Source organism: Alosa sapidissima, chromosome 23 (genome assembly GCF_018492685.1).
Source record: "Alosa sapidissima isolate fAloSap1 chromosome 23, fAloSap1.pri, whole genome shotgun sequence".
Classification (NCBI taxonomy): Eukaryota; Metazoa; Chordata; class Actinopteri; order Clupeiformes; family Clupeidae; genus Alosa; species Alosa sapidissima.
Window position 1 is genome coordinate 24,106,709 of NC_055979.1, and position 16,380 is coordinate 24,123,088.

General features: G+C 41.7%; 2 protein-coding genes across 3 annotated transcripts; one reads left to right on the plus strand and one right to left on the minus strand.

Annotated features, from left to right (window-relative positions):
* Window positions 1–182: 182 nt before the first annotated feature.
* On the minus strand, window positions 183–6,199 carry LOC121699087 (F-box/LRR-repeat protein 3-like). Of its 2 annotated transcripts, none has more exons than XM_042081729.1 (5): window positions 5,922–6,199; window positions 3,796–4,243; window positions 3,144–3,266; window positions 1,741–1,912; window positions 183–1,016 (listed from the first exon to the last, which is right to left on the minus strand). In XM_042081729.1, exons 2-5 carry the CDS (start codon window positions 4,240–4,242, stop codon window positions 376–378), a joined length of 1,383 nt encoding a protein of 460 aa, XP_041937663.1. In that variant the 5' UTR covers window position 4,243; window positions 5,922–6,199; the 3' UTR covers window positions 183–375. The 2 variants fall into 2 exon arrangements, with proteins under 2 accessions (XP_041937663.1, XP_041937662.1); XM_042081728.1 differs by having other exon boundaries at window positions 3,796–4,265.
* A 2,772-nt stretch (window positions 6,200–8,971) lies between these two features.
* LOC121698876 (cell wall protein DAN4-like) lies at window positions 8,972–16,296 on the plus strand. The gene is made up of 20 exons (XM_042081360.1): window positions 8,972–9,072; window positions 10,090–10,153; window positions 10,280–10,373; window positions 10,582–10,632; window positions 10,780–10,812; window positions 10,920–10,964; window positions 11,435–11,503; window positions 11,614–11,676; window positions 11,818–11,901; window positions 12,715–12,798; window positions 13,014–13,058; window positions 13,474–13,557; window positions 13,997–14,077; window positions 14,215–14,256; window positions 14,479–14,553; window positions 14,670–14,747; window positions 14,967–15,038; window positions 15,229–15,337; window positions 15,653–15,755; window positions 15,967–16,296. Exons 2-20 carry the CDS (start codon window positions 10,120–10,122, stop codon window positions 15,981–15,983), a joined length of 1,263 nt encoding a protein of 420 aa, XP_041937294.1. The 5' UTR covers window positions 8,972–9,072; window positions 10,090–10,119; the 3' UTR covers window positions 15,984–16,296.
* The last annotated feature ends 84 nt before the right edge of the window (window positions 16,297–16,380 follow it).

Here is a 16,380-nt window from a genome sequence, read left to right on the forward strand (position 1 = left end):
GCCCATCTCTCCTTTCCCAGACACTCGTACTACTTTTTTAAAAAGTCCGCCCAGGCGCTCATACGAGCCTCTGCAGACACAGCAATGCAGGTGTCTACTTCATACATAAACATACACACAAATGTCATGATGTAGAGCCAAGCTACACCAAGACAGCATGACTGAGTATGAATTGTTCTCTCTATATGTGTGTGTGTGTGTGTGTGTCTGCGTGTCGAGAAGAACACACTCGGGAGGATGGTCTTTGAAGTGGAGCGGACTACTCTACGTCGTCTCATTCTAGCAGAAAAAGGAAGGGGAGAGATGGGAGGAGAGGTGTGCAGGTGGTCACCTGGGCCACAGGTGAGCGTACAAGCGCTGCCCCCTCCCTCCCGTCTACCAGGTGGGCATCATGTCGGGGAACCAGACACGGCCCAGGTGTTTGGACACCTCCCAGTGGATATCGTCCAGTTCGTACTTGTGGTCGGGCACCAGCACCTCCTCCATGATGGACAGCTGCGAGAGGCGGCGGCCGCACATCTTCACGAACTCCACGAAGGCGCTGCAGGACACCTCGCACTCGCCCAGCCCGATGGCCGTCAGGTTCTTGCAGCGGTCGGCGATGCGGATGAGCTCCTCGTCCAGCGGGCGGAGACCGTTGGCGCACACCACCAGCTCCACCAGACGCGGGCAGTGCAGCCCGACGCGGCCCAGCACGTCCTTGCTGACCGAGCGGCCGAAATACAGGTGAGTGACCGGGATCTCGTCGCGGAAGAAGGGCCCGAACTCGTCCTCGTACAGGAAGAAGTACATGACGAGGTTGAACTTGGGCGAGTGGCGCACCATGGCGTCCCAGCTGCTCTTCTTGATGGTGTGGAACTGCTGGCCCGGGTTCTCGCTGACCACGTCGATGCGCAGGTGCTCCAGGTGGACGTGCTTCTCGGACGAGAGCGCCAGCAACAGCTCGTCGCTCAGCAGGTGGTAGTTCAGGGCCAGCTCCCGCAGACCGTGGCACTGGTCCGCTACACACAGGATACCTGGACGCACAGGAAAAAGCAGATTTCGGAGAATTTGGTTATCAAAACCTGGGGGGCAGGGGTTGGGAGATGGTTATCAAAACGGGGGAGGGGATTTTGATTTTGCATTCTAGCAGACCGCCACCATCTTTAAAAATGGCGGCCGACATCAGGATCATGCGATGAGGACATGAGCATCAGTCAGTACCAGCCCTCACTAGTCCAGCGTTCTAATAACCCCCACTCCCACAACCAGGGTTCAGCATAACCAATGGCCTGCTGGCCCGGGGCAAGTTAAAGAGCATGTCGGGCAAGATGGATGGCTGTCACTGGTCCGCAGCTTACCTCTGATGCTAACTGGAGGCTACTAACATAAAGAGCTTTCTACAGTAATAATTGTAATAAATTAACAGTTTTGTGTAAAAGTGACTTTTCTGGGCCTGTAAGTGTATACAAGGGGCCAGGACAAATCTGATTTGCCATCCACATTATGTTGGATCTTGCATCTCAGACACATGTGGACAGCTGCTAACCAACTACACTCCCACAAATGGCTTCAGGATTTGTTTTATCTCAGTATATGTTTGTTTTTTTATTTCATTTAGTTCAGTTACAAATGCTCTTTTTTTATTAGTGTATTATTTCACAGTTTTTAGTTGCCACTGAAATACTGAATTGGTGGATGTGTGAAACACATTAAAAAAAAAAAAATAAAAAAGACAAATAAAGGGATGTTGAATCTGACCTGCAGGGGACACGTGTGGGCAGCTGCTCATCTTCAGCAGCTTCAGCGTGTCGCTGTTGTTGGCCACCAGCACCTTCAGAGACGGGTCGTCCACTGGCGTGTCGTCGATCTTCAGGGAGGACAGGGACTTGGAGTTGACGAAGACCACGGTGAGTGCTGAGATGAAATGAGACTGGTGGAGAGAGAGAGAAATATTTTGCTAGTCATGCAGTTCTTCTATATTCAGGCTATTAATCCCAGAAATGGAGCACCGTGACCACAAAAATTATAAAAACAGATTGAAAACCCATTAGAAACTGACACACTCTTAGAAGTTAAACTGCACAAGGGCAGGCATGACACTCCTACAAGTTAAACAGCATGAGGGTAGGCAGGACACTCCTACAAGTTAAACAGCATGAGGGTAGGCAGGGCTATACCGGTCATTTCTGGAAAAAATAAATGAATGCAGTGTTTGTAGTGTATAGGTCTGAATGCGTGCTTGTCACTTTAAGACGTTCATGAGGGAACCCTTGCAATTATGATTGTAACACAGTTAAAAGGCTGCTGATGTGTGGATGATGCAATTCATAACGTTTTCTACATAGTTCAAATAAAGGTTCGTACTTCTCCTTGGGACAAGCACTTTTGAATTTTGGAAAACACTTTTCCATTTACATCGGGATTTTGCAAACATTCAGTGTCAGAGTCAATAAAATTAGCCTTCTATCTCTTCTTATCGTCTTCTAACATATTCTAATGTTAGCTTTGAGATACTGCTTGATTGCATAACTTAACTTAGTCTCCTCAATGTAGCCTACATGTGATAAGAGTTAACTTCAATGCAGCAGTTTTGAACAAATTTGCGCAGCATGGTCACGATGCTAAGCGGATTTAATAGCAATTTAGCCAGACGTCTTCTATGCAATGCTTCTATGTGGCAACAACAATCCTTCAACAATCGTGAATATTTTGTTAAATGCACATGCAGAGGAGGGGCAGCGGGCTACGAGAGAAAGCGGGGCTGGGCAAGGAAAGGCTGCGTGCGTAAAAAGCGCAGCTGCAAAGATTTGATCTTATATTTAATTTAAATTAAATTAAATTGAATTAAACATAGAATATTAATGTGTGGCGGCCGGTTTTGATTTAATGGCGCCCCGCCACAGATTAGTCAATGTATGGGAAACACTGGAATGAAAGAAGAAAAAAAGTTTGGTGCAGTGACTCTGGACGGCAACACAAAGCACAATTCAGAACTGGTCTTGGCCACCTGACAACACTAAAAACCAAATGACTTCCACTCAAGTCAGACAAGGCGAGTGGCACTCCCTGCATGTGTCTGCATGCTTGAGGAAGTGCTGTGGTGACAGTGGGACGAGGTGGCGTAGCGTGGCGTGGCGGGGCGGGGCAGGGAGTGGCCGTACCTTAGGCAGCTCCATGAAACTGGGCCTGGCCGTGGAGATGAGGCCCAGGGTCTTCAGGGAGCAGTTCACCAGCTGAGAGAGGATGTCACAGGCTGCCTCCGCAGACTCCGTGCTGCTGTCCACCTACATCACACACACACACAAAATACAATTTAGATTCTAGATTTCTTATGCATTTTACCACTCCTCCTTACCATGACCCTGGTATTGCAACCCGTTTACCATAAGACTCCAAGTAAACAATAGGAAGAATGTGCTGTACTGAGGTACTGTACATTCCAAGTGATTGTATATTCCTCTTGTTTAACCAGCCGGAGGGCTTTCATTGGTTCATTCTTAGTATGTGTTGCATGAATATCATTTTTGGTGTGTCAGTGTGACTAGATGGAAAGATATGCATTCATAACAGCGAGGCAATCAAACTAATCGCACCTCCAATCCTCCCTCTCAGCCTCACCCAGTGGAGTTGCTTTACAGACAGACACAGACCCAGACATACACACACACACACACACACACACACACACACACACACGCTTATCATACCATCATACCTCCAATCCTCCCTTACTGCCTCACCCACTGGTGTTCTTTTACAGACACAGCCAGACAGAGACACAGAGACACACACACACACAATTATCCTCCTCACCTTGAAGCTGACGAACTGCAGGTGGTTGGAGTGCCTCTTGATAATCTGCTTGATGAGATCTGGGTGCGTGGCCTTGAGGTAGGAGCTGGCTGGCTGGTTGAGCTCGAACTCAAAGCAGCGCCACAGCTCCGGCATGTGGAAGGTCTGGTTCCAGCTGTGGCACACCTGCGACGCAAAGGCCCTGTCCAGCAGCGGCAGGTACTGGAAGATCTGGAGCAGGATCTCCTGGGGCAGGAGGCCCCAGTTGGGGGTGCTCTCATCCTGCTCTGGGTCAAGCTCCTGGTGTTGGTCCTGCTTCGGTTGGGTGTCTTTGTCCAAGTCGCGTCCACGCAGCCTCTTGCGTTGCTCTAAGGGGCCGGGGCTCGTACAGCCGCCATCACCTCCTCCTCCTCCTCCTCCTCCTCCAACTCCTTCCTGCTCTTCATCACATAGTTTTGTCCTTTTCATTCTAAAAAGCACAAAGTAAAGTTCTGGAAGAATGGAATTAAATTATAGTCTTAATATAATGTAATATGGCACTGAATAACTGAATAAAATAAACATGGCATATTACAGCAATGCACAAAGTGCTAGATGATAAAAGTATAGTGAAAGTTTATGCATACTGGTAAAAGACAACATAAGGTATGCATGACCACTTAAAAGTACTAAAACTACACTGAATGATCGACTTTAAAACAATGGATTTAAACAAAGTGCTAGATTTTTTAAGTAGATTTAAAGCTTATGCATACTCATTAAATGAAAACATTGCCTTTAAGAATGTATGGCCACTTAACACTTACATTTCAATAGCCTCACTGTGAGAAGCTATTTTAATTCCTGCGGTGAATGTAAAATGATCTAGTCTGGTTCATTTCATGCTATGCGTAATGTTAAGATGGCTATGTTAACTAAATATGACAAACAGGATAAGCAAATTATAAGACTACGGCAATAATTGACGAACAATAACTTGGTGTTAAGGTGTTGTAAAGCTACAATTTTGTTTACGCCCTCACACACACCTCCTTAAGTGTCTGTGTTAGATTCTGGTCATGTAACATTAGCAAAAAAAATGTTTAACCCTCCTGTGTTCGCGGTCAAATGTGACCAATTGACAATTATTTTCTCTCAAAAATATTGTTAACTTATTCTCACTACCATGAGGCTCCTTGACTTTGTTAACACAGGGCATCTGAACACACAAAAATGTTTTTGATATTTTTTACAACAATTTGAGTGTTTTATTTAACTTTAGAACACCCATGTTTGTTTCTGGTCAAAAATGACCGGCCATTAGAAATGAATGGGTAAGAAAATGGTCAATGTATAAAATTGAGTCCAGGCACATACTTATTGATCAGATGGACTGTAGGCCTATATGTGCTTCTGTACATTAGAACGCACAAACACACCCTCACTCCCCATCTTTGCTTTTATTCTAGCCCCCACTGGAACCTTTTCCCAATAGAATCTTCCCCTTTCTGACTTGGATGAGCTCAGGTCAGTGAGGCCTGCAGGCCATAAATAGCAAATGGAAGTACAAAACTGGTTATATCCAATAGAACACAAGTTCATGCAAAGCTCTATCACAACATTAGATGATAATGTGTGTTACTATGGATTTATAGCAAGTTATAATGCTGCGGTCATTTTTGACGGGAACACAAAACTAGTAAACATAAAACGAACACAACAGGAGGGTTAACATGGAGGCGGCATATTCACAGATTAGTCAACACTATAATGTTTCTGATATGTACATTATTACTGTGTTTTCATGTGGTTTGTTTACACTGACATCAAGCTTTGATTAGCCTACTCAAGTTAGGCTATATTCGGATCCTGCGTCCACACATATTTGGATTGCTGTCCAATCTAGCTGGCTAACATGCTACGCCAGTTCGCTCGCCTGCGCCAAGTTAGCTGTTTTAAGTACCTAGCCAACGAGCTAGCAACTCAGCCGCAAAATTGAACTCACTATTTAGGTCCCTGAGGCACGGAAGAAATGCGTAATACCTTGATCAACTGAATATTGTGTTAAATCGTTCGATCATTGTGTTACTGTTAGTTCAATGAACATGCTAATATAACTGACTAGACAGATTGAGAGTTGCGCCTCCACACCCCTCTTCCCCTCCTACCTGGTTTGTTTAGCTTGCAGTCGCAGTGAAAAAGGCGATCACTTTTTACATCAACCAGGCCCTGGACAGTAATACCACATCAGAGATGGCCAACCGATCACAATCATTTGGTCTTAGCCGATATGTGGCGAACGGAAAGTTTGGCGAATCCAAACCGTTTCTTATAATAAAAATCTATTTGCGTATTTTGCCGTCAGTCTTGTGACCTATTTAGTTTTCTGATTCACGCAGCTTCGGGCTCCAAGCTCGCTGAAAATGGCGTTGTGTTGTGTTGTGTTTCGAGAAAGTAGGGCATTGTGGGTAATAGCGTTTAGTGCACTTCACTCTCTAGCCTGTGGGGGGACACTAGCCTCTAAGTTCAAATCATACAGACCACTATTGAGTTAGTTAAGCATAACAAATAATCTTTCATCTTTAAAATGCCTTTTGCTTTTATTATTATTATCTACGGTTGACAAAAGCTGATGATACCCAATAGACTTACAACTTTTTGAGAAATGTTGGGAAGGGGAGCTGGGGGAGCCTATCCCCGAAGCATCTTGGGAGGCCGCCTCAAGCAGAGTACAACTCATCAATTTGTGCAAGGCATGGACTATTACAATTTAAGATTGTTCATTGCATACATTGGACTAAACTCAGATTATCCAAAAGGTTCTCAGATATAGATCCATATGTGATCGATGTAAATAGATAGATAGATAGATAGATAGATAGATAGATAGATAGATAGATACTTTATTGATCCCCCTTTATTGATCCCTACCCGGCATCACATACCCACATGTTCTGGTCTTGCTCAAAGTTGGACTACTACTGGACTTCTATCTTTAACACTATGTCTGGCTTCCTGGGACAATCAATCAATCTCACGCTCTGTAACTGGGTTATTTGGTATTACACCTGAGTCAAGTAATCTAACTAAGGCACAATTTGACAGTGTTGCTTTCATCAAGATCTAACCTTCTCCTTAAGCCTCCTTGGGAGTTATAAACGAGCAAAGTAATAGAATGATAAGGGAAAATATTTTGAGATCTGAAGTCACATTTAAATTAGATTTTTTAGGAGTAGAAAGCAGCCTGAAATATGAGAAAATGGCCAATATCTACTGATGTTAAATTGAGCTCAATTATGTCTAGGAATAGGCCAGGCAAAGAGATCTCATTTCAAAATGTCCTTTCCTCTCCTTTGAAAATGTATTTTCTCACAAGAAACAAATCAGCTCTTATTCAGACCTGTTTCTCCTAAACCACCTTTAAGGGAAACAATGAGCAGAATCATTTAATGAGAAGCAAATATATGAGTAGGGGTTTGAGGACTTGTGAGGAGGGCTCAGGAGTTGACATGAAAAAATATGAGAAAATCTCATGTTGATTTGAGTTCAATTTAGTCTCAAATAGGCTAAAGGGGTGATCTGATTTCTAATTTCTCTCTCTGGCTGGAACACCCAATGATGTTGGGCAACTTTTTTCCAAGAGAACTTTAATCAGATAAGGCTAATTAGGATTAACCTGACTTTCGCCAGATGAATTTTGTTCCACCTAGCTCCACTCATCTGGCGAGAGTCAGGTTAAATTATGATTATCAGAACACATGGAAGCGGTTAAGTGTTGCTCAGCAATATTGCTCAAAAAGCTGCCTCATGTATCATCATATTTTACACAAGAAGATTTATTTGATTGTAAGGTGTTTGTCTGACAGGTTATTGTCTGACAGTGATATAGGTAGGTGTAGGTGCTTTTTTAAAATCTTTTTTATCTGATAGTGTATCCCCTATTCCTTGGAAAGTACTAGTGTAGCCTATATATCATGTTTCTATTTCCGGAATGTGTAATGACAATTTATTGGCGATTTTCATGTTTTTCAAGAAATGTCTGCTTACTCTGAAAAGTAAACGCCTTTGAGATCTGGAAGATGAATAACTCTTTCATTAGCACTATGCCTCTTCTAAAACCGGGCGTCTTTCTCCTCCATCAGCAAAAGGCTAATAGGCCAACCAAAGGTCTCGGCATGTCAGCATCATGGACCAACCAAAGATCTCAGCCCATGGCTGCATCATGGTCTTTGAATTTGTTTTTGCAGCTGCGGCTAAGACACCGCGTGTGGATGCACAGAAGTGACAGACCGAAAAGGAGAAAGTGAGAGAGCAACAGATAACTGCTGAAGTCTGTAAAATGCACATCATTCTGACTCGGAAAATGCCTGCTCAGCTTTTGGGAATGCACAGTGGTCATGTGTCATAGCATTAGAGCTCAACACCTGTCTCTTGTAGTGAACAAGCTGAGTGTGTGTGTGTGTGTGTATGTGTGTGTGTGTGTGTGTGTGTGTGTGTGTGTGTGTGTGTGTGCGCGCGCACACGTGCGTGTGTGTGTGTTTCTCTGTGTAGTAGAGTGCATGTTGTTTAAGGAGACACGCAAAGAAGGTGAGAATTGTAAATAAAATATAATTATTACATTTACTTTTCCCATATTCATGCTCTATTTTATATTGTTTCTTTCATTTTTGTATAATTTACTTTTTGTTCCGATTTGTTCATTTTTTTTACTTCCAATCCTACTCCACAATATGATACAAACGCCTGTTTGTTGTTTCAGTTCAGTTGTATAAAATATTAGAACTGCAGTGCTATACTTTTTTGGAAACCCTCTTTATGGCATGCCATAAACTATAGGCCGACTACATAACAAGATCTTTGAAAACCAATGCTCTTTCAAGCTTGTTAATAAGTTAAGTTGATATTGAGCAACAAGTCCTATATTGCGTAGACAGGTGGGTATAATCTGGTTCATAACTGTGTTATTCCATGTTGCCTTAAGATCGGGGCTTCTATTTTCACAGGTAGACACCAATGTATCTGAGGGAGGGGAAGCATTACGTGCTGCTGCTATGACAAGACTGCAACAGCAAATCTTTCTGAAAAAGGGAGAACACATTCACAAGCCTGTTTTCTTTTCCATCTAATGCCTTGATGATTTGCTGCCTGGGAAAACTCACCTTTCTGGTTCAAGGTGTGCACAGGTATGACGTGGGACACACCCCCTGGGCTGGGTGAATCACTCGCCCTGAGAGAGAAAGAGAGAGGAGAGAGAGCAGAGCAGTAGATCTGTCAAAGCTCATCAGAGGAGAAGACACACCTGAGTTTACACAAAGAGAGGTAAGGCGACCGCTTATCATCATATACCTTCTGAACATTTTAACAGTGTGAATGGTAATATAGTGATTCTGTGGTAATATATTGATTCTATGGTAATACATTGATTCTGATATTTCCATTTATATACATCACACAAGAGAAAACCTTGGCCATATGGTAATAGATCAGTGTGTGACAGCATAGTATAGAAATTATTTTGGTTTGGCATTTATCAAACTCATGTTACTAAGCCTACATTCCCACTGTCATTAGTAGTCTGGTGTCAGTGCCCTGAACATGACATTATTACTGATGGCAGTTAAATTGTGTAAACGGAGAATATAAAATACACTAAATTTGGGTCCTGTCTGTGATGTTAATTGTCATTTCTATGGCACTGTATATATTCTATACATCGGTGTTTTGTTCATGTAAGGAGGAGATTTATGCCAATTATAAGGGTGACAATTGAGAAAAGAATCTATGAACAATTGCATGAGAAACTGAAAAGCAAGCAAACAAAGGCTCGGGAGGCAAAGCGACGCCAGCAGTTATAGGGACCTTTATGTTTGCCCAGTGGTGTGTATGCTAAACACAGAGGATACTCATTTCACTGGACTGGGAGCAAGTGTGCGCCCTCCTGGTTAATCAGGACAGGTGGCTTTGGGTCACACCCTGAGAGCAAGGGAGGGGACCTGCTGGAGACTCAAATATGCAAGGCATGGTGCCCAGGGAACATTTCACATTATCACCAATACACACCCAAAACAATGTTACACATACGCACCAACACACACCCAAAATAACCCAGACAGACTTGGTGGAATGTCATGATTTTGTAAAAGGTTTTTGTTCATAATGTTCATATTTATGATGTGGGCAGTGCTGAGATATGGGAGGTATTTTGTTGATAGGTCCAATGGTCCAAACACACCCGTGCTGCAGTATAAAGTTCCTCTAGGGATACTGTCAGGAATGATAAAGAACTTGGCGTGACTTCAAAACCACTGTGGTTTGTTTTCTCACTCTTTCTTTCAGAGTCAGCAGACCAAACACTGCCTGTCTACAATGTCCTACAACAATCCTTACTCTTCTAAAACAAGTGAGATGCTTCGTGAAGCTGTGAAGTGTTTGTTGATTACTGGTCTATTTGCTCTGGCATCTTGTGTCGCACCAGGAAACCAACTATCTCTCTGTTTGCCTTTTTGTACGGCTCATCTGTGTCTAGGTAGCCCTAGCCAGGTATCCGCGGCCAAACGATCCTTTCTGAAAGACAGCAGTTGGATTAAGAAGGATGGAGATGACGATGACGATTCAGTGTTGTAAGAAAACTCTTATATTCTCATAATATCATGCAGAGGCACAAAAACACAATTACAAGAAAACATCACTTAGCAGGATGCTAACCTGCTAGCAGGATGCAAATGCACAGAACCCCCTGATAAGGTCCTGATAGTCCATTACTCACTTTATAAATATACACATTTGTACTGATGTTGTTTAAACTATTTTTTCATCCTGTCTACGCAGTCAAGACAAGTTGGCACACAAGACTGGTTCAGTCAGCAACCTCACTAAGAGGTACGTTATGGGATAAAATGACAAAATAACATTTTATTTATATTTATTTATGTTGTTTTAAGCTCATACTGTACATATTTGAAGATTATTTTATATGATATTAGATGCAGCACATTTTTAAATATCCCTTTATATATCCCTTTACAGATTTGGTGGGAGCCAAGATCTTGACCAAAGCAGGTTAGTCTTAGCCAGTGATAATCAATGCCATCCTGTTGGAGTGGCATAAAATAGGTCCGAATATTGCTTTTGGGTTTGAATTGTGTTTGACCTCTTCTCTGTTACAGAAATCAAACCTCTTCAAAGACAGTAGTTACAAGCTCAGGCTCCGGGTAATTAATTTATACTGAACAAATACATGAATGTAACACTTTAGTCCCATTTGTCATGAAAGGCGTATTTCTCTCAAATGCTGTGTCTACATTTGTTCAGTGTATTGGGCACTTCACCTTTGTCAAGATAATCCATCCTCCTGACAGGTGTGATATCAAAAGATGCTGATAAAAGGCCAAAAGCCAAATATTGTCACTAAAATTTGCAGCTATCACAAACTGATGTCACAAGTTTGGGGGACTGGCAGTGGACATGTCCACCAAAGTGGACTGAATGGTTAAGTCTCAATAAAGTAATATGGGTTTCAACAGGTTTTTTGAACAGAATTTGAGTGAAATAAACCTTTTGTGTGGATGGAAGCTGTTTTAAATCTTTTACTAAACTCATGGAAAAATAACATGTTGCATTTATCATTTTTGTTCAATAAAAATCTCAAAATGGCATTATGTTGTTCTTTTTTATCCCCCAGTGTCAAGACAACAACATCGACAATAGAGACCAAAACAGTCACACCTACCAAACCTGCACTCCAGACTAAGTACAAACATACTTTTAATAATTTAATTTAATTGGTTTTGCTTTGGTGAATGGAATGGATAATTAATAATGTTAATTTATCCTAAAATTTTGTATTATGTGCTTTAATAGACCGCCTTCGAGTCCAGGAGGAAAAAGTAGCTTCACAGACAGAGTATTCTCTGCCAACAAACCGTAAGTAAAGCTCTAAGAGAAAAGTGTCACCATTATACTCTCATGATAACATTCGCCTTCATTGCCACAAGAGCACTTTCTGAACTCAAGCTTGACATTCAGCAAGAGCCACTTCAAAAAGTTAATCTATTTCCATCACAGAAGTGATCAAACATCTCCACAAAGTACTACCACCACAACTACCACCGTGTCAAGGAAGACCACTTACACCGAGACAACCAATGGGTAAGTTATGCTTTAGTACAATATCAGTGAACATTTCACACATCATATTACAATGTAATATATAGGTCTGGAAAAAAAGAACTGCACATTTTTCTGATATCATCCTACGTTGCTGAGTGATATTCGAATGAAAATTTGAATATGACCATCAACTCATTCAAATGTCACTCAGCAACCGTAGGATGACATCAGAAATGTGGTCTCTTAATTCTTTCCAGAGCTTTATATCCAAAGCCCAAAGCTTTTAGTACTGAATCTGATTACTGATAGTTATGAAAGGGTTCAGACTAGGTGGCACTGTTATTCCTACACAACAAAATGGCAGTATTTCCAGGAGGAGTTATTACATTAGGTAGTGTAAAAAGGCAGGTATGAGAAGCATGCAGCTGTAGGAGACAGCAGCTTCATAGCTGACGGAGGGTGGGGTTCGGGTAATGTGTGGATATGGGGCAGGCCTGGCATTCTTCATGCACTAATACATCTGAGCTATTGACTGACACATAAATAATCTTCACAAGCTTACTTCAATCAATCAATCAATCAATCAATCAAGCGTACTTCAAAGGCTTCTGTGACAAAATCTTGTTGAGAGCCAAATTAAAAGGGTGATAATTTGACAGATGACACAAGATGTAGACAGCAATCAATCCTGTGAACATACATCTCTACAGAGGCTGATTCTGACTAGAATAACGACCCTAAGGAGAAACAGTCACACACTGCTTGCTGTTCTCAAGCACTAAGCTGTTGAAGTGCTCACAGCATCTAGCGATAAGAATGAGGCAATACGTAATTAATATTCTTTTATTTTAGGGTCAATACCAAGATCTTAAGCCCCACCTCCACTGTCAATACCAAGATCTTAAGCCCCACCTCCCCTGTCAATATCAAGAGCAGGTGAGTAACTATCAATATTTAGATGTGTATTCCAAGAGTCTAATACCGTTTCCTACCATGGAAAATAATTAGTATCAACACACACAGTATGTGGAGGAACTTGTCCTGTTTTGACTTGGCTTTACTTTGTCCTGTTTTGAATTGGCTTTATTTTGTCCTGTTTTGAATTGGCTTTACTTTGTCCTGTTTTGACTTGGCATATTTCTCTCATTCAGTGTGGAGAGCACCCCCAAATCTCCTGCACCAGTTCCAATTACAAGGTGAGATTATGGATAATCTGATCATTTAATAACTTTGATTTCCCAGATGCTGAGTGTCCTTAGTTTACAGTGAATGTGAAACACCTCTATGCACTTCTAACAGCAAATTAATCTATGGCAGCAAATTAAGACATCTGCATTCACTAATGAATGTGAGAATTTATGTAGATGAATTATGACTGATATAGTTATTACAGTGGGGTATTTATTTTTTATGAGTGTTTTGTTTTTATTGATAAATCTCAGCCACCCCCATTGTCTAGTCTATTGAGTCTACAAACACACACACACACACACACACACACACACACACACACACACACACACACACACACACACACACACACACACATTCCTAGCAAATAATATTAATAATATAAATTTAATATTAAAAAATAATATTGTAAAAAAACAGGAGCAGTTCCAAAACAATAAGCAGTGTGACAGAGTCCCCATCCCCAACACTGTCAGGATCCAAGTCTCCAAGCTACAAATCAAGGTACTTTTTACAACTATCTGTACTATATGGTTCATTCATCCCACAAACAATAGATTACACTCATTACTGCATTCTCACTGCATCTCAGACTATGCCATCTATGTTTAAAAGTGGGTAGGTGAGCATTCTATGCAGATAAGAGCAGATACTTATGACAAGAGCGGAAACTCAGCCATTGAATTTGAATAAAAAATAAATAAAAATCACAATCAAACAAAAGACAAAGCTAGAAGAAGAGTTGTCTCTCTGTGAGACAGTGCTGCTTTCATTCTCTTGTTGCATAAGTGGTTGGATCACCACAGGAACAGTGCTCACATTATATGGAGTGTTTGTGAATCCTTAAGCATGCTCTGTACTCTCCAAATACTGGCAACACAGAGCATTTCAGCCAGGTGACAGACCCATCTGCAAGAGTCCCATGTTTGTGTTTGCTTTTCAGCACTTTGGACAATCTGGCAGACACACTGATTGATATTCCCACCAAACCCGCAGACACTACTACTGTGAAAACCAGAACAAGGTCAGTATCCCTAAAAACACACTAGAACATTTAGTTTATGAACAAACAAAATAGTAATAATGTGCAATTGCAATGCTATTTCCCACCATCATATCTCTCAGAGTGCTCATTCTCTCTCTCTGTTTCATGTTATTTAGCATCACAAGGAAGGGAAGTGAGGTGGACTCCATCCCTGCAAGGTTAGAGGCCTTTAACAGTAGGACACACAAACCTAGAGAGGCCGTGGGTGACCCTGCTGGGGGTCCAGTAACATCTGGACCTGCCCTGCTGCTCCAGAGTCCATTGCTATCTGGCTGGGTCAACCGTGGTGTCATTTTAACATGCAGCTGTGCCATCTCATGAGCTGTTTGTACACAGTAGTCACAACCCAATGATTTTTTGTCCCTCCTGTTGTTTCTCAGACATCTGGACAGCCTTGCAGATACACTCGACCCCTTCTCATCCACCACAACACCTCAAGAGAAAACTCGTGGCAGGTTGGGACAACAACACAGATTATGCAATCTCCCCAAGAACGTTTCTAATTCTGCACTAAAAAAGTTGTGCTGGTTTTTAATATTACTTTCTGGGACTTGCTCTTGTTTTTCAACAGTTCATATGACAGCCTTTCTGATTCACTTCTGTCTTCCCCAACTAAGTCAACTAAGACGGAGACATCCTATACAAAGAGGTCTGTATCTCTTACCATATCTCTGTCTCTCCTCGGATTCATTTGAATATGGTCATATGGTCATCTCTAACATGCCTTAGATCAGGGGTGGGCAAACTTTTTGGCTCAAGGGCCACATTGGGTTTTCAAAATTGGCTGGCGGGCCGCACAACAACCAGCTCAAGAGTTCCCTAGAACAAAATCTGAACTGTTCTCCTTTGACCCTTCATCTCCCCACAGCACCAAGCACAGCTCTGGAGATACATTAATTTCCTCCAAAACATCTCCAAGCGTGCAATCCATGTCTAAAAGGTATATATGTGAATGTGATTACAGCAGGGCATACCTGCCTCTGTGATATCACAGTGCAACTCAAGGCACAAACTTTATACATCCATTATGGGTCCTCCCAGTTGTCTTCATGAGTGCAGACTTATTTATTAGTTTACTGGCTGGTGACGGTGACAGCTGATGAGAATTCCCCCTTCTGTCTCTAATCCAGAACGGTGTCGGACAGAAACGTGTGCTCCTTCTGCCATCAGCCCATCACAGAGTCCATCAGGATGGTTCTGGACGAGCTAAAGATCTTCAGCCATGCCGACTGCTTTAAGGTGACCCGTCTCAGTCAGTCCCATCAGGCTCCCATGCCAGCCAGAGGTCACCCTGGATTAGAGCTGCTCTCCCTCCTTCTGTGGGACAACATGATGCGGCTCTGTTCAGCCTCAGGCCTGCATGCCTCACTCTGCAGACGTTAACGGCACTGATGCTCTTAACGAAAAGAGATCTCTAAAGATTTCTTAGAAAGAAAAAGATTTGGATTAAAGATAAAAATTCTGCTTCAGTACTTAACATTCTTAGACATTTAACCCATTCTTTACCCCCCCCCCCCTTTCTCTCTCCCCATTTATGTTTTGTTATGTTTTCAGTGTGTTGGGTGTCACTGTAAGCTGAGCAAACTGGAGGCTGGAGACAGTCTATGGGTTTACAGGGACGCTGTGAACTGTGACAACTGCTATATGAAGATAAAAGGTTAGTGGGGATTACCATTAGAATAGATTATCATTCTTTTACTAATAATATTTAGGGATCATTATGCAAACTTGTATACAATTGTGTACAGTCAAGCTGTAATGATTCAGAGTGAATCAATAAGAACTGCTTAAAGAAATAATCAAATCTTGCAGATTTTCTTTCCATGGTTTTAAGGTTCAGTCATTCAAAATGTTTTGTTCTATTACAGATCGTTGGTATCATTGAGAATGGACAAAACATGGACATGAATGCAGTCAGCGTTGTGGATTCTAAACACTATTGATCAAATGGACATATATTAACAATCTTATCAACATAAACTATGCATTATTCCTTCTACTTAAAACTGCATATAGTTCATTCAATATAATGTTTGAATTGTTTTAATGTATTTCTCTATTTCTCTATGTTACAAAAGAGATGGAAACAAATTCATTTAAAACAAGTAATCTTCTTTGCGTAAATAACTAATCAAAATGCAACTAACTTGCCTGTTAATTATGATTATGTTCAATAAAGGTAGGATATTGTTACTAAAGAGGTGTGTTTAGTGAATGTCTTGTTATGTGGAATCGTGTCAATACAGGAGCCACCATAAATTAAATAATCTAGGTTTGAATAG